General features: G+C 43.3%; 1 protein-coding gene and 2 long non-coding RNA genes across 4 annotated transcripts in view; 1 reads left to right on the top strand and 2 right to left on the bottom strand.

The window, feature by feature from the left end:
• LOC310683259 overlaps window positions 1-22,932 on the bottom strand; it is a 179,570-nt gene that overhangs the window by 88,600 nt on the left and 68,038 nt on the right. The gene's annotated exons all lie outside the window — the stretch shown is intronic.
• Window positions 1-22,932, top strand: part of WTIP (WT1 interacting protein) — a 58,657-nt gene that overhangs the window by 22,633 nt on the left and 13,092 nt on the right. The window contains exons 2-3 of one of the 2 annotated variants that reach the window (XR_014514314.1): window positions 765-866; window positions 14,504-14,575. Coding sequence is in view for 1 of the 2 variants with exons in the window: in XM_083452910.1 (XP_083309036.1) it covers window positions 765-866; window positions 14,504-14,571 (170 nt within the window). In the remaining variant the exon portion in view is untranslated. The remainder of the gene's footprint in view (window positions 1-764; window positions 867-14,503; window positions 14,576-22,932) is intronic. The other variant, XM_083452910.1, reaches the window with a different exon arrangement.
• LOC310683269 lies at window positions 9,614-13,207 on the bottom strand. Its single transcript, XR_014514343.1, has 3 exons — window positions 13,141-13,207; window positions 12,509-12,610; window positions 9,614-9,940 (listed from the first exon to the last, which is right to left on the bottom strand). It is a non-coding gene; the product is annotated as an uncharacterized lncRNA (long non-coding RNA).

Genomic DNA, 22,932 nt, shown 5'->3' with positions numbered 1-22,932 from the left:
AGGTGTCCCCCATCTTATTCTTACATTCGTCCGTATTGCAATTCATTTTGTTAGTTGGGGCCCAGTTCTCCAATCTCTTAAGATCATCTAGAATCCTGATTCTGTCTTTAGCGGCATTGGCTACCCCTCTCAGAATTCAATTTTTGGAAATTTAGCTTTTGTGTGTGTTGTGTTGACTTTTCTTTTCTTCTTAAGGAACAAAGGGGGGGGGGAGCAGTTTCTAGCACTTAATAGTTGCAACTTTCCATGCTGAAATACATGACTGAGAGCCTGTGTGGGATAGTGCAGTGTTGGGTCCCCATATGTTTGTTGGACTACAACTCCCATAATCTCTGACCACTGGCTAAACTGGCTGGGAATGATAGGAGTTGTAGTCCAACAGCTTGTGGGGACCCAAGGTTGGAGAGCACTCATGTAGTGGTTAGTGTCGGACTAGGACCTGGGAGAAACGGGGTTTCAAATCCCTACTTGGCCATGAAGCACGCTAGGTGACCTTGGGCCTTGGGTCACTGCCTCTTAGCTTAACCTACCTCAAAGGGTTGTTGTGGGGATTAAATGAGGAGGGGGAGAACCATGTTGACCACCTTGAGCTCCTTGGAGAAAAAAGGTGGGATCAAAATGCAATTAAGTATATAACTCCTGACACCTATTGAGCAATAAGAACAACTGGCTTCATGGGTTGGTAGTGCCTCCTGGTTAGGCGTTTGCAGCTGTTAGCTGGATTTTTACTGGGTTCTAATTTTCCTTCTCTCTCTTCTCCATAGGCATTTGTATCAAGTGCGGAAAGGGGGTATACGGGGCCAGCCAGGCTTGCCAGGCCATGGGGAACCTCTACCACACCAACTGCTTTACATGCTGCTCTTGTGGTAAGTCGCGTGCTTTTATGGCCACTTGCAAAAAAAATGCCTTAACTTGTTGGATTTTGAGGCCTGCCCCTTGGGGTGCCTTCACTGCGTTCATGGCATTTTGATGAATCGAAGGTCTAAATGTGTAAAATGAAGGCGAAATTTGGAATACTTGGAGAAATCTGCAGGTTATAATGGATTGCAAAAGTAGTGATGCTGTGACTCACCAGAAGTGAGGTGACTGGTGCTCTACTTAACCCACTGTAGAGCAGAATACCTGTGGTGGTCCAATTTCAGCTGGAAAGTGACACTTCATTTTTATTGCTATGTTTCCAAAGTGTCCAGGCAGGTCTCATCATATGCAGGGGTTACATTCCTGGCTATTGTGTATATAAGCAAAATCATGCAAAGCCAGAATGGCTCCTGGAACTTCACATGTCTAAAGCCTGCATTGAGCAGGCCTTGCCCCCCATGCAAGACGGGGAGCTTTTTTAAACTGCCCTCCTTGGTTACCAGGAACTGGGAATGTTGTGCAGTAACAGACTTTGGGCTCTCAAATTTCAGCAGCACCTTAAAATTTGACCCTCTCCCTGCTCCCCCTTCTCATGCTCCATGCTACAGCATTGTTGTAGCACCCCCTACGGTGCAGTATTCAGTGCAGCTGAACCAATCATGCTACCTTAAAGCCACCTCTGAGTTGCATGAGGACTCTGGAAGGTCCTGTAAGGCTCCAACGAGGTCCTCTGAGATTTTGTGAGATCTCAGATGACCCTTCCAGGGGTTTTTCCTGTTCTTCTATCTCATATATTTATTTTCCTGCTGTCGGAATAAAGCTGTGATCATGCATGTAAAATCAACCTAAGATGAGATCTACCTGCACAGATACTGGAGAATGTTTAAGATGATAAGGGCTTTCTCAGGAGCAGCCTCTCAGTTTTGGAGTACCTTCTACAGAGGGGTTGTCCCAGTACCTATTTTAATGACTCTTTGACACAAGGAAAATATATATATTTATTTTCACAGGCCTTTTAAACTCTGTTTTTAAAATCTGTTGGATTTTGCTAGGTGGTTGCTAATGTGGTGGTATAACTTTGTAGGACTTGCATGGCTGCTTGCCATGGTTTGTAGACTTCTCTGATTTGAAATGACTGTATTTATTTATTTAAAATATTTCTATCCCTTTTTATTGGAAAAACAATTTCATGAGTGGCATTCAATAAAACAAAATCAAAATAAAATGGCATAAAATAAAGCAGATGTTTTAGTGTTAGTGCTTCTAAAAAAGAATTTTATGTGGATTTGTTGTCGGGGGTTGTTTGGTAAAAAGATTTAAATACGTTTTTTACAATTAAAAATCCATCCTCCCCCTCGTCTAGTTGATACAGTTTTACAGTGGTACCTCAGTTTACGAACTTAATCCATTCCGGAAGTCCGTTCTTAAACCAAAGCCATTCTTAAACTGAGGCGCGCTTTCCCTAATGAGGCCTCCCACCACCGGTGCCCTTCCACCATTCAGCTTCTGTTCATAGATCGAGGTAAAGTTCGCTAACTGGAACACTACTTCCGGTTTTGCGGAGTTTGTATACCAAATAATACGTAAGCAGGGCTGTTCTTAAACCGAGGTACCACTGTACATGGATTTTGTGATTTTTAACTTTTTTAAACATGTTTTTTCATTAGCCAGAGAGCAGTTGTTACTGAGCATGGATAAATGCCTAGTGAGTGAGTGAGAGTGAGTGAATGAATGAATAAACAAATTAATAAATTGAGGCCACCTGTGCACATTGCCTCCACCATACACATCTCCCTAGTTTTGATCAGTGTGGCTTTGTGAACCTGGTGCGCTCAGCTGTTTTGAACTAGAACTTCCATTAGCCCCAGTCACCATGACCATATAATGCTGCAGCTGATGGGAGTTGTAGGACCTCTGCACATTCCATGAGCACTGGGCTTACTCGTGTATATTTGGTGAGGGACTTAATCAAAATGTTATTGGAAGTCCTATATATAGTGTGTGGAAAAGCCAAAAGAATGACACACATTCCTCCTAGAGGAAAGAAAAATAAGGAAAGGAGTGAGTTTTCAGATACCTGAACGGTTGGCAGAAGCCAATAGTAGACCAACAGTTTGCCTAAGACGTTTGTGCTAGTGTTGTGTTTTGATTAGAGTATGGGATTTGGACTGGGGAGACTTGAGTTCAAATCCTCCTGGTCTGTCATGAAGCCCACTAGGTGATCTTGGGCCAGCCACTCTACCAGCCTAGCCTGCCTCACAGGGTTGTTAGGAGGATAAAATGAGAGGGCATAGGGAGAGCCATGAACACCGCCCTAAGCTCCATGGTGGAAGGAGAGGACATAAATTACCACATTTTTGAAGGTCCTGAGCAACCAGGTGGCTGAATTCTGTTTTTTCTTGCTGCAGGATTTTGTAGTAAAATTAACCTTGAACTGTTATGACTGCGTTTCAACAAAAGCTGTAATCAGTTTATGCTGTCTCTGTTACAAGGAAATATTTTGCTGTCTTTTATTGATTTTAACTATTGTGTTGCATTTTTGATACCATAATATTTGCGAGCCCCCCAGGGAATGTTTGTCGATGGGCAGTCATATGAAACTTGCTACTATATTTATTTGTTACTGGATGGCTACAGAACTTTTTGTTTATAATGCCCTGGCATAGGGTCTGCTTGGGTGTGATTTGGGGCCCTTCTCTCTCCACATCCAACAATGCTGTGTTAACTATTAATGAAAGGGTAGATGGAAAATACAAAAATTACCCAAGGGATTGGGTTCTTGCCCCCCTCCCCCCTAGCATGACCTCCCACTTCCCACTGCCTTGATCATATATTTTTAACATTCCTAGGATGCTTAAAAAAAATAATCCCACATTATGTCAAGCGGTTGTGGGAACTGGAATCGATGTCGGGACGTGGCTGCAGCTGAGTGGCTGATCTGAGAGGCTGGCTTGGCGCAAGGCCTGCTCAAACAGCCACCCTTCCGCCTTCTCCATGAGTTGGCCCAAAGTTAGCTGCAGAGACTTGCCCATGGGGACCTCTGAAAGAGCACTCCTTGACCCTGGCTTTTGGCCTGAGCTCTGCATAGCAGTGTTTTTACTTCTGTTCATTCTTGAAATCACAAAATGGAACAAATGGTTATTTCTGGCTTAACGTTTCAGAGGGCCACAGTCTCCTTAAGAACATTCATTACACACTTTTAGGGGCCGGGCAAAAATGTTAACCTTTTAAACCAGGCCTTTGGTTGATCTGATTGACATCCTATACTCTTTTAAAATGTGGCTCTTTTGGGGAGGTGTTATTGGGTTATTTTTATTTTATATATTGTGATCTTTTCTGTGAACTGCCATGAGACCTCCGGGTTTAGGGTAATATATAAATTCAATCAATAAGAAAGAAAGAAAGAAAGAGGGGGAGAGAGAGAGAGAGAGAGAGAGAGAGAGAGAGAGAGAATTTCAACAGAAAGCTAGTTAGCAGAGACATGATTGTAAAAGCACCACCACTTTCCTTTTGTTTTTAAACTGTGTTATCTGTTTGCTACCCTGGACTCCTCGGGGAGGAAGGGTGGGGTATAAATTCAGTAAAAAAAAAAGAATTTTAATAAGAGAAATATTATCTTAAAACAGTGATTTTGCCTCCCCCCCCCCCAACTTTCTAAGGGATGTTTTCCATATATATTTGGGCTGAGGGACCCCAAGTTTCTGTCATGCCATCCCTGCATGTTTTTGAGGCTTCAGGATGCCCTCTCAGTTCATGTGGGGCCTAGCTAGGCCTTTGGAGCATCACTGGCACTCCATATGAACTGAACAAGTAGCTCCACTATGCTCCAATAGTAGGATTAGCAATTACAGTCGTACCTCTGCTTACGTTTCCCTCTGGATACGTAAACTTTGGGATATGAACGCAGCAAACCCGGAAGTATTTTTCTGGGTTTCGGTGCGCATGCGCAGAAGCGGTCCTCCAGAATGGATCCCGTTCGCAACCGGAGGTACTACTGTAGTTTCTAGTGTTTGCTGAAAGTGCAGTTTGAGAGTTGCCATCCTAGAAGTGGGAGGGATGGCACTGTTGTTTGAGGTCTGTTGGGCATGACAGCCTCTCAATGCAATTGCTCTGTATTCTGTTGCATTCGATCCTCCACCTCAATCCTGGAGATCCTCTGATGGGGCATTTTGGCCCTTGGGGTTCAGTTGGCCTTCGCCAGGGACTGAGTCTTTAGGGTAACAGTCCCTGCTGCCCTGTGGAACTCGCTGCCTGTAGAGATTTGTCAGGAACCATCCCTCCCTTCTTTTTGGAAGGTAAACAGCATTTCTGTGCGCTGCTCTGGTTTGCCAGAAGTGGCTTATTCTGGCCACATGACCCAGAAGCTGTACGCCGGCTTCCTCGGCCAGTAAAGCGAGATGAGCGCCACAACCCCAGAGTCGTCCGCAACTGGACCTAATGGACAGGGCTCCCTTTACCTTTACCTTTACCACTTAGGCAGGACTTCTCATCATGAACTTTTATTTAAACCAACCAATATCTACTGATGCTTTTAGTTATGTTTTATAGATATTCATTAACAGATTTTATTGTATCTGGAAAGTCACCTTGGAATATTCTGTACATTTTCAAATTAATACAGTGGTACCTTGGTTTGCAAACAGTCTGGTTTGCATACATTTTGGATTACAAACACATCAAACCTGGAAGTGCGTGTCCCAGTTTGCAAACTTCTTTTGGATTACAACCCATTTTATTTTTATTTTTTATTACGAACACATTTTTTTTGGAGGCCCCATTGGCGAAAGCGTGCCTTGGGTTCAACCTGTTTTGGTTTACAAACAGACCTCCGGAACGGATTATGGTTGTAAACCAAGGTGCCACCGTAAATACATTTTGGGCAGAATCCTGCCCTGTATGTGCTCAGAAAATGTTTCCTATTCAAAGCACTCATATTCAGCCCCTCGTCCTGCTCATATACTTTCAAGTGCATTTTCAGAGGTCCAAGATCTAAAAACATGTTTTTCTTAAAATAACAATAAAAATAAATAATAGCTGAGTTTCCCAAGAAGCTAAATTTGGGCCCAAGGCCATATTCTGTTGCCGACATACAGCCCCTGTGCTTGTTGATAGTGTGCAATGCAGCCAACGGATTTCTAAAAGAAATTCTAACTGGTCGTACTTTGTCTCATTGAATATAGATAAAAGATACAGTAAATATAGTACATTTAAGGTACCTATCTACACATACACAACATGGACACATTTTCCTAAACTTTGAATTGTGAGTGGCATTTCCTTTGTCCTTTTAGGATAATTTCACAAGCCTTTCATATCCTTAATTAAAACATTTGTGTCTTGCTACTGTCATAGGATGCCTTTCTTTAAAATTTAAAACTGTGCATTTAAAATGAAATCTGTGTGTGTGTGTGTGTGTGTGTCTGTACGGGGAGGGGGCTGAAGAGTGGCAGTGCCTCCCTCTCCCATACTTAAATTGTCAGATTCCAGACTGGGGTGAAGTAGAATAGAGTGAGTCAGTGACCTCAGCCAAGAAGAATGTTGCTTATTTACGTAGAGCTCCTGCTATTTTACCAGCGAGCCTTTTATTATGCAAGGACAATGTATGCCAGTTTCTGTATTTATTGGCTAAGTGAAGGCTTGCACATTTTGAGATTTGCATCCTAATAGTTTTAGTAACTAAATATATGCAAGCTCCCTGGAAATTGCGCTGTGAGATTTTTGTTTTGTATTGCCCCATTTTCTGTGTTAGTCTTTCTTTAAAGGATCTCGTGCAAATATTGGAGACACTCCTTCTACTGCAATAGGGTCTGTTTGAAAGGAAAGAGAGTTACGTGTGTTACGCCCCTCCATTTGTGGGGCTTATGAGGGAAAAACTGTTGGTGGATTGTTCCCAGTCTTTGCAAAATTATTCCTGGGATTCAGCTGCTCTTGGAGCTTTATTTCATTTTGTTTTTAAATAGCGACTTTGCCTCCAGTTCCATCTTTATTAGGCAGCAGCAAAGAATTCTAAAATATTTCAGTGTCTTTTGATGCATTGGGGGGGCGGGGCGGGGCGGACGGACTAGAATGCAATCAGTTTTAGTCCAGAAAATGTGAGAGTGTTTGTACAACTTATACTCCAGACATTTTTGCCCTCCATAACAAAAGGTCTTTTCAGCATTTTCTGGCCTGTTAGTTGAAACTACAATTCCTTTTTTAGAAAAAAATAAATAAAGGTATGTTTGTTCTCTCTGGAGTGGAGCCACAGGAACCTTAGCATAACAGAAAATGTATGTTTGGGGATCCGATCCTGCATTCCTCCTAGTCAAAAGGGAGTGCAGGTGCAAAAGGGATTCTGTGTTTGGGATCCCACTACGGAGAATATAAATTGGTGCAGCCAGACCTGTGGTATCCACTTAGTGATTTGGGTTTCCAACACTGATGCAACCTGTGAATAGCAACTCCTGCCAAGGTGCAGTATCTCATTTTGAGAGGAATTTTGGCACAGAATTAATTCTCTCTCAACCTTTGTTTCTGGTACTGGGAAGGTTTTTTTGTTTTTTTGAAGGGCTGGTGGGGGTGGGGACTTGCTTCCTGCAGATATCTTGGTTGTAGGGCAGACCTCCCTGTTGACGGCTTCATTCAGCTAGAGCTTAGCTTTCAAAGTTCCTTACCTTTTGGAGCTTTCCCACCTTTTCCTGGGATCCCTTCATATTCTAGAATAGCTTCTGCCAACCTTCAGATCAGGGGTAGGCAACCTAAGGCCCATGGGGGTCGTTTAACTGGCCCACGAGCCACCCCCGAACCGAGCCGCCCGCTCAACAAGTTCCCACACGCTGCGCCAAACCAGTGCGGTGTGGGGACTCGCTTCTGCAGCGCCGGAAATCACACCTGTGCAGGCGCAGATGCCGGAAATCATGGGCACGTGCGCAATCCAACCCACGGAGAGATCTCTGCTGGAGTGAACTGGCCCAGGTGAGGTAAACCTTGCCGACCCCTGCTTCAGATGTTTTGAACTTCCACCTGTTCTACGAATCTGCTCAGCTCAAGGCTCAGTAGGCAAGGCATCTCAACAGGGCATTGTGTGTGCTGCCATTCCGCAGGAGCCCAGCAATACAATGAAATTATAGGTGCAGAATTCAGCTTCTGGAGAATCTCTGCTTTCATTGTAATAAGCAAGTTTCTAATCCTTATGGGCTGTAATGATACACAGTGATGGTCTGAGGTATTTTGTTTCCTGCAGTGAAACCCCAGTTCTCTAACCACCATCTAAGCCAGGGCTAACAGTTTTTTAAACAAACAAACAAAAAAGCAACACCGAATTAAGTATAAAAATCTCACAGACATAAGAGAAAGAGGGAATTTTGCCCTTCCAGACCTCCAACTTTATTATGAGGCAGCATGCATCTACTGGATGAAAGAATGGATGGAGCTAAGAGATACCAACATTTTAGACTTAGAACGTTTTGATCTATGCTTTGGATGGCATGCATATCTGCATTATGACAAATCAAGGGTGCCCAAAGGTTTCCAAAACCATGTCATAAGTGAAGTACATACATGGTTTGGCAGAGACACAAAGATCTTTTAGAGAGAAAACCCCCAAGATGGATATCACCAACTGAGGTGGTCTGAGTGACAAGGTTGAACATGGATGAGAAGTGGGCCACCTTATAGAGTTCAGAGAAGGAGGAGAGAGAAGAGATTTTGGATCATACTGTAGATTGATTTCAGTACTTTCAGGTGAACGAGTTATATAAAAGAGACAATAAAGAAAAGGTATTTGCGGAAATGAGTTCAGAATTCAAAAAAATTGCAATAGGAAAGGGTGATAAATTAATCTTGAAAATTTATAAACTGCTACTGGAGTGGGAGACCAAAGATGAGATGGTAAAGGTGACAATGACAAAATGGGCCATAGATATTGATTACAACATAGAATTGTCCTCATTGGAAAAATTATGGGGGGAAATCACAAATTTCTCTGCCTGTTATCTTATTAAGGAAAACCTACAAAAGATGATGTACTGGTGTACTTGACACCCAGCAAATGAGTGAAAATTTATTTTAAAAAGGTCTAATTTATTCTGGAAGTGCCACGAGGTAGAGGGAACCCTGATCAACATGTGGTGGTTGTGTAAATATGCTAGGGAGTAGCAACTCCTGATTTATCTTCCTGCCCTGTGAAGCCACCCAAAGGAGGTCTCCTCAGCCTTCCAGATCTGGAGAGATGCTTGAAAGGTTCCCAACGGAAGTCTCAAGTGTGGAATGAAGTTGGTTTGATTCTTTGTGTAGGGCATGGAATTTCCTTAGTCATCTTATGAAGCCTGTTAGGGCCGCAGTTTCCTGTCTGGGCTCACCCTGGAGGACCAGAGGCAACACGAGAATCCCCTTACTTTTCTTTCCCACACTCAAAAAATGTTATTCCTGAGGTTAAAGGAGTAAGGAATGCTGGGACTATCCTCCCTATATGAATCATTACTGAAATACTTTGAATTCTGTCTGCATCCTAAAAGGCTTACTCAGACACCCTTAAAATTCATGGGATTGAAAGTAAATACACTTATTTTGGAAGGAGAATGGAGTTTGATTCCCTCCTCCCACTACTTCTATGTTTGGATCTGGAAAGTTGGGAGGAGGAGAGGAAGAGTCAGCAAAAACTAAAATTCTTGGTTGGTGTCCATCTGTCTTGGGAGACAATGGAGGATTACGCCTTTGGAGATGAAGTCAAAGGTTGCTGTGCCTGTAGAGACTGATGTGGGAGAGACATGTTTTGTTGCAGCCAGGGCAAATGAAGGTGACCGGTTGTGCTGCTGCAGATGCACCATGGAAATTCTTCCATCTGTGTTCCTCCCAGCGGTCATTCCTCTATAACTGCTCACTGCTATAGATACACAGCTTGACTGTTTTCAAGCCCTGTGATTGTCTGCAAGGGATTCTCACATGGCGGGGTTGATATTGCCAGCCTTCATGTCATGTTTGCAGGCATCTTTGTATCACGGAGTTGTTCTACCAATGGGCCTGGTGTTCCCTGTGGAGCATTTCCTTTGGGGATCCTGCCATCTTCCATTCTGTGAACATTACCAAGCCAGTGTAGACGTCGCTGAAACAAAAGAGTGTGAACATGTTGGGAATGTGGGCTTGGGAGAGCATATCTTTTTTGGAAATTCTGCCCTGCCATGTGATTCCCAAAATCCTCCTGATGCATGTGGAAGGTGTTGAGGTGTTGCTACCAGACTACCAGTGAGATTCATAGCTGAGTGGGGATTTAACCCTGGGCTCCCAGGTCCTAGTTTGACACTTTAACCACTACACCACACTAGGGGTACCCTAAGTCATCCTAAAGCTGGGGCCCTCCAGATGTTTTTGCATTTACTACTGCACTGCATCTTGGTGAAAGGAGAGTGGAACTGCTTTGTTGCTGCAGATGTGATTTGGAAAGTGGGTCCCTTGGTTGTTCAGCAACTGATGAATGCTTCTAACCTTCCATATGATAAACTCTTGAGCCCCCAACGGGGCAGCTATAACCTTAGTCTCATGCCTGATAATTACACATTTTTGCCTCTTAATAAGCTGTTGTATATGATGAACAACTCATGATTTAACAGCACACTGAATGCATTTTTAAAGCACTTCTTAATAGTCCTATAAGGATCCCTCTTTGCCTGTGCCAGTCTTGAATGGAATTTTGCAGCCTGGCATTGCAAAATGAGCTATTGTTCTCCAAGTGCATGGGCAGGTGTGAAATGGAGAGCCACATCCTGGGCATTTCTGAAAACTAGTCCAACCAGGTTGCTGTGCCAGAGGGTTCTATCCAGGTAAAACCACAAGAGGAGGAAGGAAGGAAGCCTTGTGTTAGGGAAATACTCCTGAGGTGAATGTCCCAAGAAAATCCTGCTGCAAAGAGTAAGGGAAAATGTATTTCATGTTGTGACACTATATCCCTTGCCAGGAGACTGCTGCAGGTTTGTGGCATCTGCCTTATAAAGAGGCAATTCTGCAGTTGTAGAAATTCCTGGTGAAAATTACCACTTTCACAGAATTCCTGACAGATTTAGGCTCTGATACCGGCAGACAGTGTATTGTGACAAGGAATTGTTTTGAGATCTTTGAAGATACACTTATAAATACTTGCTCACCTATGATAAGACTCTTGTGGACTCTTTTGTGGACTTGTTTCCAGGGCTACTTCAAGTATTGAGACCAAGCTGCTGAACTTCTTCTAAACTTCTGAATTTGAACTTCTAAAACTGAATTTGACACCTGGAGGCTTTAGGACAGTACGAAGTACCTACCATCTAGGGCGTCTCATGCAAATTTGAGAAAATCTGCATTAACGTACTTCATATAGGTGTGCTTCATGCAATTTGCAGATGAATTGCTCTAGCAGCCTTCTATGGAGGGCCATTTTACTCCCCCCCCCCCCAGGTGTAGAAGTTTAGTGGGGATTTCCTGGAAGACACTCAGAAAAGTATTGAAGGTTATGGAAAAGGGAGGGGAGTGGAATCAGGACAGGATGGTCTAGGAACCCAGGGCATGTATTTAGAAAGCCAGACCACAAAAATTCTCTGTTTTCAGTTGTGCATGGTTTTTTATCAGCAAAAAAACAACAACTTACATTCTCAGATTTTTCTCTGAATCCCATGTGGGTTAGAAACTTGCTTTGTAGGCTGCATACTTCCTTCTCCATTATACTGATATGGCCTTGGAGATTTCCAGACCCCTTAATCATGGACACCAGCAAATACCTATTTTGCATCAGGAGAGTGAGCAGCAAACTCTGCCTCCCCTCTTTACATGTTCTGTTATGGATTAAAATTCTTTTTATTGGCAGCATGTAGCCAACTGTACAGTGAATGGAATAGGTGTCTTCAGCTTCAATTCCTAAAGTTTTAAAGTAAAAATCCACTGGCAGAAATACCTGTTCTGTCTTGTTTATTAGATGCCTTAATTTTAGTCAACTGCATGAATTCCTTTTAGGCAAAAGGATTGGCTGAGACAGAATTTGCCAACCTGGTGCCCTCCAGATGTTTTGGAACAACCTGGTGCCCTCCAGATGTTTTGGAACATCTGGACAGTGGCAGGTTGGCAAGGGCTAGGTTGATTCCACTTCCTTCACTTTCTCATTAAGGGAGAATGTTCATTCAGAGATTCTGACTGGGTTGTTCTTTTTTTCATCCAGAATGTATGAGCGTGAGTTTCAGTAAATTGAAGCTGTAGAAAGAAGGGAGAATCTCCTTCTACATCCTTGCCCCATTCTTCCTCCCCTTCTGACCAATCCCACCAGGATGTCTCCATGGGGCTCCTGGCAACCACCCCTAGCTAGGCAGTTGTAGTCCAAAACATCTGGAGGGCATCAGGTTGGGAAGGCTGGCGTAAGTGTACAAGCATGGGTCCCTAGCTCCAAGGAGCTGTTTGAACCCTAATGTAAACGGTGGGAGAGGATGCAAACACTGAGACTTCTCATCAGAAGTTTAATTTACTTCCTGTGTCAAAGCCCATGCATCTGACAAATGTCTGAATTATCTCTTGATTGTGAAACCTGGGGTGTCCGTGGTTCTTCCAAGTTAATTAATGCCTGATGCAAGCATGTAACCTTTGTGCATTAAAAAGAACAAAACAAAACAGGTTACTCCCCCATCCTACCCCAAAATTTCTTTCTTTCTTTTACCATTGACTTGCAGGTTAGCTCTTGCTCACTGCTGGCCTCCATCTGGGTGTAGATTCTGAACAAGCTAGTACAAGCTGTTCGTGCTGAAGGGCATGGCAGAGCCTGGGAAAAGGAGCCATTTTTAAGTGAGTGAGAGGGATGCCAAAGCCAGCCCTTCCATCTCCCTTCTCCCCCCCTGCCCCTGAAAATAGTCTTTGATGTAGCCCAAATTCCAGCCGCTTCTGTGATAGTTGGCAGAGGATTGCAGAGTACAAGATGACAACAAAAGGCTTTTGGAAGCTGTTGCACTTGGATGCAAAATTAGGGCTTCTGTGTCATCTCAAGAAAGGGGGGGGGGAAAGCCCTCCTTTCCTGCCTCCCTTGCTTGTGGTGGGTGTTGGAGAAAGGGGGCAGTTTTCAGGCCCAGAAGCTTTTCTGTGTCTTTCTAAAGTTCAGGCTCAGGAGCAGTTGCATAGATTATAATGTTTTAGATTACGTGTATTTTGGCTTTTCGTTTACACATCCACTGTTTCTGTTGTTTGTCTTGAGAGTATTATTTTTTTAATCCAGCAACAAAAATTTACAAAACAACTAATAAAAAAACAAGCCTTTCTCCAAGGCATGTGAACAGAAGTGTCCTTGGAAGATCTTACTTTCGTGTTATGTTGTATTGATCATTAGCCATTGCAGATTACTGAAGTGTCTCTCCCAATACCTGAGAAAGATGAAAAGAAAGCATAGATGGAGACCAAGGTCCCCTGTATGTTGACCCTTTCTGTATATTTTGATATCACAGTTGTATTCATCTGGAATTTTTCAAGTGTGCAAAATCTTTACCAACCCTTGGTAGGAGCAGTCGTTTTGAAAGTGTCTTGTTTTAAATCTTTAAAAAAAGCAGAGTTTGGCTGGGATTGTATTCATTATGCTCTTAAGTAGTTTTGCAAAGCAACACATTTTTTTGAGAAATACAAAACATTTCTGTGGAAAAATGCAAAAGCCCCGCATCATCACTACAGTGGTACCTCGCAAGACAAATGCCTCGCAAGACGAAAAACTCGCAAGACGAAAGAGTTTTTTGTTTTTTGAGTTGCTTCGCAAGACGAATTTCCCTATGGGCTTGCTTCGCAAGACGAAAACGTCTTGTGCCTTTTTCTTAAAACCGTCAATGCATTCCTATGGGAAACCGTCAATGCATTTCCTATGGGAAACCGTGCTTCGCAAGACGAAAAATTCACAAGACGAAAAAACTCGCAGAACGAATTAATTTTGTCTTGCAAGGCACCACTGTACTAATAACACCAATAACTTTCAAGGATGTGTTCACACTGAGCGATATCTCTGTGTGACTCTGCAATAAGGGGATGAATGAACAGGATCATTCACTAATGCATTAATCCCCAAATATGCAGTGATTTAAACCCAAATACATGGACTTCATCATTTCCTAGATCTGTGGTTCCTAATGTGACCCCCGTGGTCATCCCAATGCCTTCAAGAGCTTGTTACCTGCCAAGGGCCCCTGCTGCATCCCGATTTTTATTTCTAAAATTGAGTGAGTGTTTTGCATGTTAGATTGGAAATGTTGTTTTGGAGGTGGGGAGGGGCCTGCTCCCCCCCCCCCCCGTGTTTTACTTGTAATATGTATATGAATGGTTTTGCCTGGTTTTTCTTTTTCTTTGGTGGTGGTGGTGGGAGGTCTGAGCATTTCCCATTTCTTGTCTGTGAAATTGGTACTTTGTTGTGCTCACAAAAGTTTCTTTGATGTCAAAATGTGCTCCTGGGCCCTAAAGGTTTGGGGAGCCCTGCCCTAGATAAATGGAAGTGCCCCATGGGTACCGCTGAAGCAACGACATTGAATAAATTATTGCTGCAGTTGCACTAATTGGGGCTTTTTTCCTAAAATATTCTACGAAAATGTCATCCATAAAATTGTCACTCATCTCCATTTCTGTTCCTTATTTCTAACAACTTCTAAGTTGGGGTATTATGGCTCTGACTGTGCAATCTTTTTAACAGGAAGAAGATTACGAGGGAAAGCCTTCTACAACGTCAATGGAAAAGTCTACTGTGAAGAAGACTTCCTAGTAAGTAAGATTTTAGGGCTTTCTGTGTCTTTTTTGGCAGTGGGGGAGCAGGGGAGGGAAATGACAAAATATGGCAGCCCTCAGCTCAGACATCTGTGGTTAGGAGGGTGGATGCCAGTCATAACAAAAGGGGAGGCCTGTGAAACTTCCGTTTGTCTGTCATCACTGTGAGCCCCAACGGTGGGGAGCTTAGCACAAGCAAAGGAAAATTTGCAGATTGACAGATGAGTAACCGTTTTATTTAAGCAGCAATTATGGTGTATACAGAAAAGCAAACAATAATGACAAGAATTCCAGAATCTGGCGAGTAGGCTGCTCTCAGCGATGATGCAACATCTCCACATCTGCCATCCTGACCTTGGGCTAGTCCAACAACCTCTCCCTTGGAATGTCTTCTCCCTCCGTTTCATTCTGGGTTTCTGCATTTTGGGGGCCCTTGGGCACTATACCGTCAGTGCAAGGCTGCACCTCATCTTCTTGAATACTATTTTGCAAAGTGGGAATGGGAGAGCAGTTGGCCCCCCAAGTGGGAAATGCCTAGCCTCGCCACCCTCCAGCACCACCCCTATTCTCTTTGTAGACCACATGATTAGTGGATGTTATCTTTCTCCTGTCACAGAACATGGGCTGAATCAACTGCATGGTAAATAAGACCAATCACCTTTTAGGAGAATGGTTGTGTTGTACAACCATTAATGGATTTTGTGTTTATAATTATTGCTGCTGCTCTTTTGGACTGAATTGTGCTTGTGTCCCTTGTAACTCTTGGCCTTCTGGTGGATTATTAATGCAGAAACAAACAGATAACTTGGAGCACAAAGATTGTTTGTCTTGCTTCTTGGCTTTGGCGTCTGCAAACAGTCTATGACTGACTGCATGTCGCCCTCATCCTGCTTCCAGCTTTGGGATGGGAACGGGTGATGGCTGTATTCGGGTGCTGCAAAGGTGTTTGAGATATCAGGTGGGCAGTGAAGAACAGGCCAATGGAAAACAAGCCATGCTTTGCTAAAAGAAACTGCTGTTTCGTTGAATGTGGAACAACTCATTAGCTTAGTGTTACATATGAACGTGGCTGCTATTGCCTGTTGTGGCTGCTTAGGCAGTTAGACCAGGCCTGGCATTCAGCAAGGGAACTATTCTTTCATTAGAGAGGAAAAAGAATCCCATCTGCCTTCTGCTCTCATAAATAATCCCAACTAGACATTCTTCCTCCATTTTGTCGATAAATTGCAGCGTAATTAGAGGCAAAGGAAATATGGCTTGCTATTTTTAATCAGGAACAACTTGGGTGCTCTCCACCCACTTGCCTTTAAATACCAGGTTAAAGAAAAGCCAAATAACTCACTGTTGATACTGGCAAAAGATTGAGGAGATGTTTTCCACACTGTACTGAAGCAGACAGAGTGTCTGGCAGTGAGGTCCATGGCAGGAGTGGAGGACTAGAGCTCATTACCAGGCTTTCATGATGCTAGGAATAAAAGCTGCATCTCATTTGCATTTTAAGTTATCAGTACAGTCTGAGAGATGTAGTCAGCCAATTATAAGTTCGACTTGGAAGCTGTGAGATTGGAAATATCTGCAGAATTGGAGCTTCAATAAACTCTCTTGCCATTGGTCCATCACAAGTGGGACCTGCAACAGAATGTTGCAGCGTGGACTTCAGGATGCCAGCCACATCCCTTTCCAAGCCACTCCCATTCCCCACCCAATGGTGGGTGTCCCATTGTTTTTTCCCTCTCCTAAAGTTGTATGTCTGGCAACATTGGAGTTCCCCAAAGCCTATTGATACATTCCTTCTTCTGTATATTTTGGCTGCCTGTGGATCATCATTTGGTGAATTGAGTTCTCTGTTACTATGTAGATTGTTCTGTAGTATGCTTTGGTATCCTCAGAGTCTCATATATTACAGTACTTTGTTTTTAAGCAGCTTTCTTAACAGTTTTCTTCAGGGTTCTAGAGAAGAGTCAGGAAATACCTGGGGCCACACTGGTTGAAGTCTCAAAAATGAAATAATGTTTTTTTGGCATGGCTTCAGGTAGTGTTAAGTAGCTCATGAGTAGGACCTGGGAAACCAGGGTTCAAATTCCCCTCCAGCTGTGAAGCCCACTGTGAAGGTCACTTTGGGCCAGCCACTGTCTCTTAACCTAACTGCCTCACAGGGTTGTTGTTGTGAGGATAAAATGGAGAGAGGGAGAAGTGTGTTTGCTGCCTAGAGATCTTTGGAGAAAAGATGGGATACGGGTGCAATAATAAATAAAGTAAATATATCCCTGTCCAGGAAGTATAAGAAGTGCAGCAAAATTCAACAAGCAGCGTCCACTCCAGCTCTTGGAGGAAGTATGCTAGTATGCTAACATACCTCTTTGGCTTTTTGTAAGTCACATCCCAGCTGTGCTGGATTCAGTGTGCTTGGTGGCTGTGCAGCCCACATTGTCCACTTTTTCATAGAGCTGTCCTTTGATGAAAAAATACACACCTGACCACCAGACAACTTTTTTGAAATGGACCAGAGAATGGACAGCCCCCCCCCCGCCCTAAATAAAAGGCTCAAATCTAAACTTAGCCACTTCTTCCTTGCATCATCCTGTTTTGGATGAGCCTCCATAGCACACCTGTCTCTTTCTCCCAACCTCCACAAGAAACAGCCCTTTTTAAGCCTTAAGTGCTGTGTGGTTTCTTTAGAGCCTACTCTTTCTCATGCCACTTCTTGCCTAAGTACCCTTTGGCCTCCTGCCCTTTTCCTCAACATAAGTCCACTCCTTGCTCTGTGTCCTCCTTGCAGGCCCGTGCAGAGCTTGTCTGAGGCCTGGGGTGGAAGTCTTTCAAAACAAAAAAGCAGCTGGCCCCTTTGGGCCACCTTCTCCCAGCCATCTTAGCTTTCTGAGGCTCTGGGCAAGTGTATTTGGATTCTCACCCCACCCCAGAGGCCTGCCCCCTTGTCTCAGGGGCCTGCTGCGTCTTGGCATCTCTACATCATGGGAGCAATTCCTGGTCTTAGCCTGCCCTTGTGTGAGGTTTTAGCCGCAGTCAAACTGGCAACTTTCCCTTCCCTCACAGAAGTCGGACTGCAAAACACTTAGCTTCATAAGCAACTGAACAATTCATGCCATCCATCCAGCTCAGTGTCAGTCTTCATCGCAAGCACACCTATAGCTAAATTCCACACCAGCCGTTCACTACTTTCCTGGCTCCTCCGTGTGATGTCAATTCTCCTATAGTTATATTAGGAGTTATGGTAAGGAGCTACAGGCAAATAGCAGCCACACCCCTCTTAACATCATCATCATTAATCAATTGTTTCAAGACAATAAATATATCAAAAGCAATTAAAATCCAGAAAAGTAGCTGATGCATTTAAAACAATACAAAACACAAACTCATGCAAAAACCTCTACTCTTCATCCTTACATATGTCAACATTCCTTTTAAAGTTCTAGTGGATGCAGGAAAAAACATGCTTGTTGAGGTTGCGGCTTTCTGAATATACAGTGCACAGATCAGGTCCAACTTTGCCTGTTGGCCACAGATATACATAATTCAGCATTATGTTAAATGCTATTGGGTGACAGAGAAAAGGCGGAACTACTCAACACCTTCTTTGCCTCTGTCTTCACCCAAAAGGAAAGCGATGCTCAATCTCAGGCATCCTCAAACTCAGCCCTCCAGATGTTTTTGGCCTACTACTCCCATGATCCCTAGCTAGCAGGACCAGTGGTCAGGGATGATGGGAATTGTAGTCTCAAAACATCTGGAGGGCCAAGTTTGAGGAAGCCTGTCCAACCTGGTGATAACAGAATAAATGATTTAAGGAGGGAGCTGCAGCCCAAGATAGGAAAAGAGGTAGTAAGGGAACACCTAGCTACTTTAAATGGATTCAAATCTCCAGGGCCTGATGAGCTGCATCCAAGGGTACTAAAGGAGCTTGTGGATGTAATTTCAGAGCCTTTGCCTATTATCTTTGAGAATTCTTGGAGAACAGGTGAGGTCCTTACATACTGGAGGTGGGCAAATGTTGTCCCCATCTTCAAAAAGGGGGGAAAGGAAGACCCAGGTAGCTACCGACCAGTGAGGTTGACACTGATACCAGGGAAGGATCTAGAACAGATAATTCAACTGTCGGTCTGTGAGGATTTAGCAAATGATGCTGTGATTACTAAAACCCAGCATAGGTTTCTCAAAGATAAGTCATTCCAGACCAATCTGATTTCTTTTTTTGATGGAATTACAAACTTGGTGGTTCAGGGAAATGCTGTGGACATAGTGAATCTTGATTTCAGTAAGGCTTTTGACAAAGTCCCCCGTGATATTTTCACAAGGATGCTGGTAAAAAGTGGGTTGAACGAGGTAAATGTCAAGTGGATTTGTAGCTGGTTGACTGACGAAACCCAAAGAGAACTCATTACAGTGGTACCTCGCAAGACGAATGCCTCGGAAGACGAAAAACTCGCAAGACGAAAGAGTTTTTCGTTTTCTGAGTTGCTTCGCAAGACAGATTTCCCTATGGGCTTGCTTCGCAAGATGCAATGTCTTGCGCCTTTTTTTTAAAACCGCCAATGCATTCCTATGGGAAACCGTCAATACACAGCGGTGCTTTGCAAGACGAAAAAATTCACAAGACGAAAAAACTCGCAGAACGAATTAATTTCGTCTTGCAAGGCACCACTGTAATGGTTCCTCATCATCCTGGAAAAAAGTAACAAGTGGGGTGCTGCAGGATTCTGTCCTGGGCCCGTTGTTGTTTAACATCTTTATAAATGACTTGGGTGAAGGAATTGATGGGATGCTTATCAAATTTACAGATGACACCAAACTGGGAGGGTAGCTAATGCCACAGAAGACAGAATCAGAATTCAAAATGACTGTAACAGATTGAAGAACTGGGTGCAAGCTAACAAGATGAATTTCAATAGGGACAAATGTAAGGTTCTGCACTTAGGCAGGAAGAACCAGATGCACAAATTAGCATGGGGGACACCTGGCTTACTAGCAGTACATGTGAAAAGGATCTAGGGGTCTTGATGGGCCACAAGCTTAACATGAGTCAACAGTGTGATGCAGCAGCAAAAAAAGCTAATGCTATTCTAGGCTGCATCAACAGAAGCTTAGTGTCCAGATCAAGGGAAGTAATAGTAGCACTCTCTTCTACCTTGGCCAGACCACACTTGGAATACTATGTCCAGTTCTGGGCACCATAGTTTAAGTAGGATGTTGACAAGCTGGAACGTGTGCACCAAGATGATCAAGGGCATGGAAACGTAAGCTTTCTGAGGAGTGCTTGAAGGAGCTGGGTATGTTTAGCTTGGAAGAGGGGAGACTGGGAGGAGATATGATAGCCATTTTCAAATAACTTATGGGCTGTCACATGGAGGAGGGAGCATGCTTATTTTCTCCTGCTCTGGAGGGTAGGACTTGAACTTTAAGCCGCAAGAAAAGAGATTCCGACACAACATTTGGAAAAACTTTCTGACAGTAAGAGCTGTTTGGCAGTGGAACAGACTCCCACAAGAGGTGGTAGACTCTCCTTCCTTGGAGGTTTTTAAACAGAGGTTGGATGGCCATCTGTCATGAATGCTTTAGCTGAGATTCCTGCATTGCATTGGGGTTGGACTAGATGACCCTTGGGATCCCTTCCAACTCATCAGATTCTACGTATTCTTTCCCCTTCTTTGGGACTACTTAATTTTTATTTTATTTTTACATTGCTATGTCCCATTTAACAAGAATGCCCTCATAGGGTGTAAAACGGTGCTAAGGAGAAAGAGAAGTGAGCTCATCTGCAAAAAGAAAAGCAAAAGAAATGGAACTGCAAGAGATCAGATGGGGAGGCACCCTGTGGCTGGAGTAGATAACAGGAGAGCAGCCAACCATGTAGTCAGTTTTTAGATTTTCAGTTCCTTTAGCCTCTGGGCAAAACTGGGAGGTCTGCCTATCAAAGAGTTTTTTTAAAAAAGCATAAAGGGGGAATTTCCAGTCACAGAGGAGCTTCCCGATGACTTGTGCAGTGTTAAATCAGCATAATGTATTTTTTTTTCTATACTGCAAAAACAAAACAAAAAGTCCAAGTGGGAAAAAGTAATGATGGAAGGCACTGGTTGTAAGAATGCAGAAAACACATGAAGGAAAAGGTAGACTGGCCTGAAAAAGATGAGAGTTGTTTCTCTTTATGATGAAGGATTTATACTCAAAGCTGTGATTATTTTAGCAGAGCTTTTTGCACATTGGACCAAACAGTCCTTTATAAAATTGAGGTCCAAACACAGGGTGAAATGCTGATAAATGTAAGCTGACTGAGGGGACGCTGCCTCTCTGTATTCTTTGGAGCAAAGTCTCATTGGAGATTTCTGCTCAACAGTGAGACAGTCATGGGGTTTTCTTGTGAGAAGTTCCGAATTGGAAAGCACTTTGCATGTGCAAGCCTGCATTATCTGAATCATTATCCTAGGCTAGGTGTGTGGTGGTGTCATTATGGGTTTTGTCAAAGGTCTTTTAAATGCTGACAAAGCCATTCAAATAAATAGTGGTTATGCTGCGTCAGGAGCCTCAGAAGGGTTTATTGTTTGCACTCTAAATTTCACTTCACAATTCTTAGATGTGGGATATGTTTGGGGTTGGGGGGGTTTATACAAGCCATCACACACAGAGAGCGAGGGAGAGCATTTTAGGCTTAGGTCTCTAGATCACGGGTAGGCAAACAAAGGCCCGGGGACCGGATCCGGCCCAGTCGCCTTCTAAATCCGGACTGCGGACGGTCTGGGAATCTGTGTGTTTTTACATGAGTAGAATGTGTCCTTTTATTTAAAATGCATCTCTGGGTTATTTGTGGGGCCTGCCTGGTGTTTTTACATGAGTAGAATGTGTGCTTTTATTTAAAATGCATCTCTGGGTTATTTGTGGGGCATAGGAATTTGTCGTCGTCCAAATATAGTCCAGCCCCCCACAAGGTCTGAGGGACAGTGGACCGGCCCTCTGCTGAAAAAGTTTGCTGACCCCTGGTCTAGATCATCTTCCCCCGCCTGGTGCCCTCCAGCTCTTTTGAACTACCCCTCCCATCAACTCCAGCATCACAGCTATTCCAGCTGGAGCTGTAGGCAGTTGTAGTCCAAATTGGTAGTTCTGGCCTAGGGAGTTGCAGTTCAGAATATCTACAGGGCACCTGGTTGGGGTGGGGGCTGATCTAGAACCCCAGGCAAGGAGGTACAAAGGTTGCATGGTAATGAACTGAAAGGGTGTTCTAGAGCATTTTCTCAGAGGAAATCCTGAGGTTAAGATACTTCTCTTTCTAGCCTCTGCCTTTTCTGTTCTTTACTAAATGTATGAAAATCCATGATTGTGTTCTCTCCTTTGTTTTGCTTTTAAAATAAACTTTATTCAACAATCAGCATTAACTTACACAACAACCCACTACAATATACAACAATACACAAGGATGCATCACTAATCACAAATTTTCCTATGTATGCTTTACAAAAAGAAAAAGAAGAGATTGTGTTCTCCCCTTTGAAGCAACATTTAACAGATGAATAATTCAATTTAAAAAACAAAAACAAAACACCCATAAACAATTCATTCACAAAATGTAGAGGGAAGGAGTAGGTCTTCTGTGTATTTTATATTGAGTCTGTTTTAATATTAGACGATTAGATGCCCTGTGTTCATTTCACGTATAAACTCTATCAGATTCTTTTTAGTCTGTTTAAAATACAGTGTGTTCAAAATTAGTACGTATATATTCAAGGCTAAATTTCAAAACAGTGATAGGAAATCCATCCATCCATCCATCCCTCCATCCATCCATCAGATTTGTATAATGTTGCTTAGTAACATTGTTGCCTGAGTGGCTTACAGCCTAACACACCAATCCAAAGGCACCCCCCCCCCATGATAGGCTATTCAGAGTTTGTTTGATTGGAGGTGTCCTTCCAGTCAGCTCTGACAGCTGAGCCTTCCTCTAGCCACCAAATGGGTACACAGCAGGGAGATGGGTGTTAAATCCAGAACACGGCAGAAAATCCCAAAACAGTTGTTGAATTTGTGGCTATTTTCTTAAGTGGGAAAATCATTTCTTACAAACAACTTTCCCCCCCTTCCCCCTCCTTTTACAAACTCAATTATTCCATTAAACACAAAATATGGGCTTAATGCAATTGGTTTAGTCACATTGAAAATAGATTTTGTATCAGCTTCCCTCTTTCCTCCACTAAATAGCATAATTTATGGCCATCCAGGGACCATAAATGATTTCAACCTGCCTCCAAGGCCATTTGATTCTTCAGGAGTTCTGTCCCCTATTAATCAATAAATGGTCCTTTGCCTTTCTTATCAAATGACAGCCAGATGGTTCAGTTAAATTCACAGTGACAG

Source organism: Podarcis tiliguerta (genome assembly GCF_965153285.1).
Source record: "Podarcis tiliguerta genome assembly, chromosome: 8".
In the NCBI taxonomy this organism is placed as follows: domain Eukaryota; kingdom Metazoa; phylum Chordata; class Lepidosauria; order Squamata; family Lacertidae; genus Podarcis; species Podarcis tiliguerta.
Note: the sequence above shows the minus strand (reverse complement) of the source record. Positions and strands in the feature narration are given on the sequence as shown.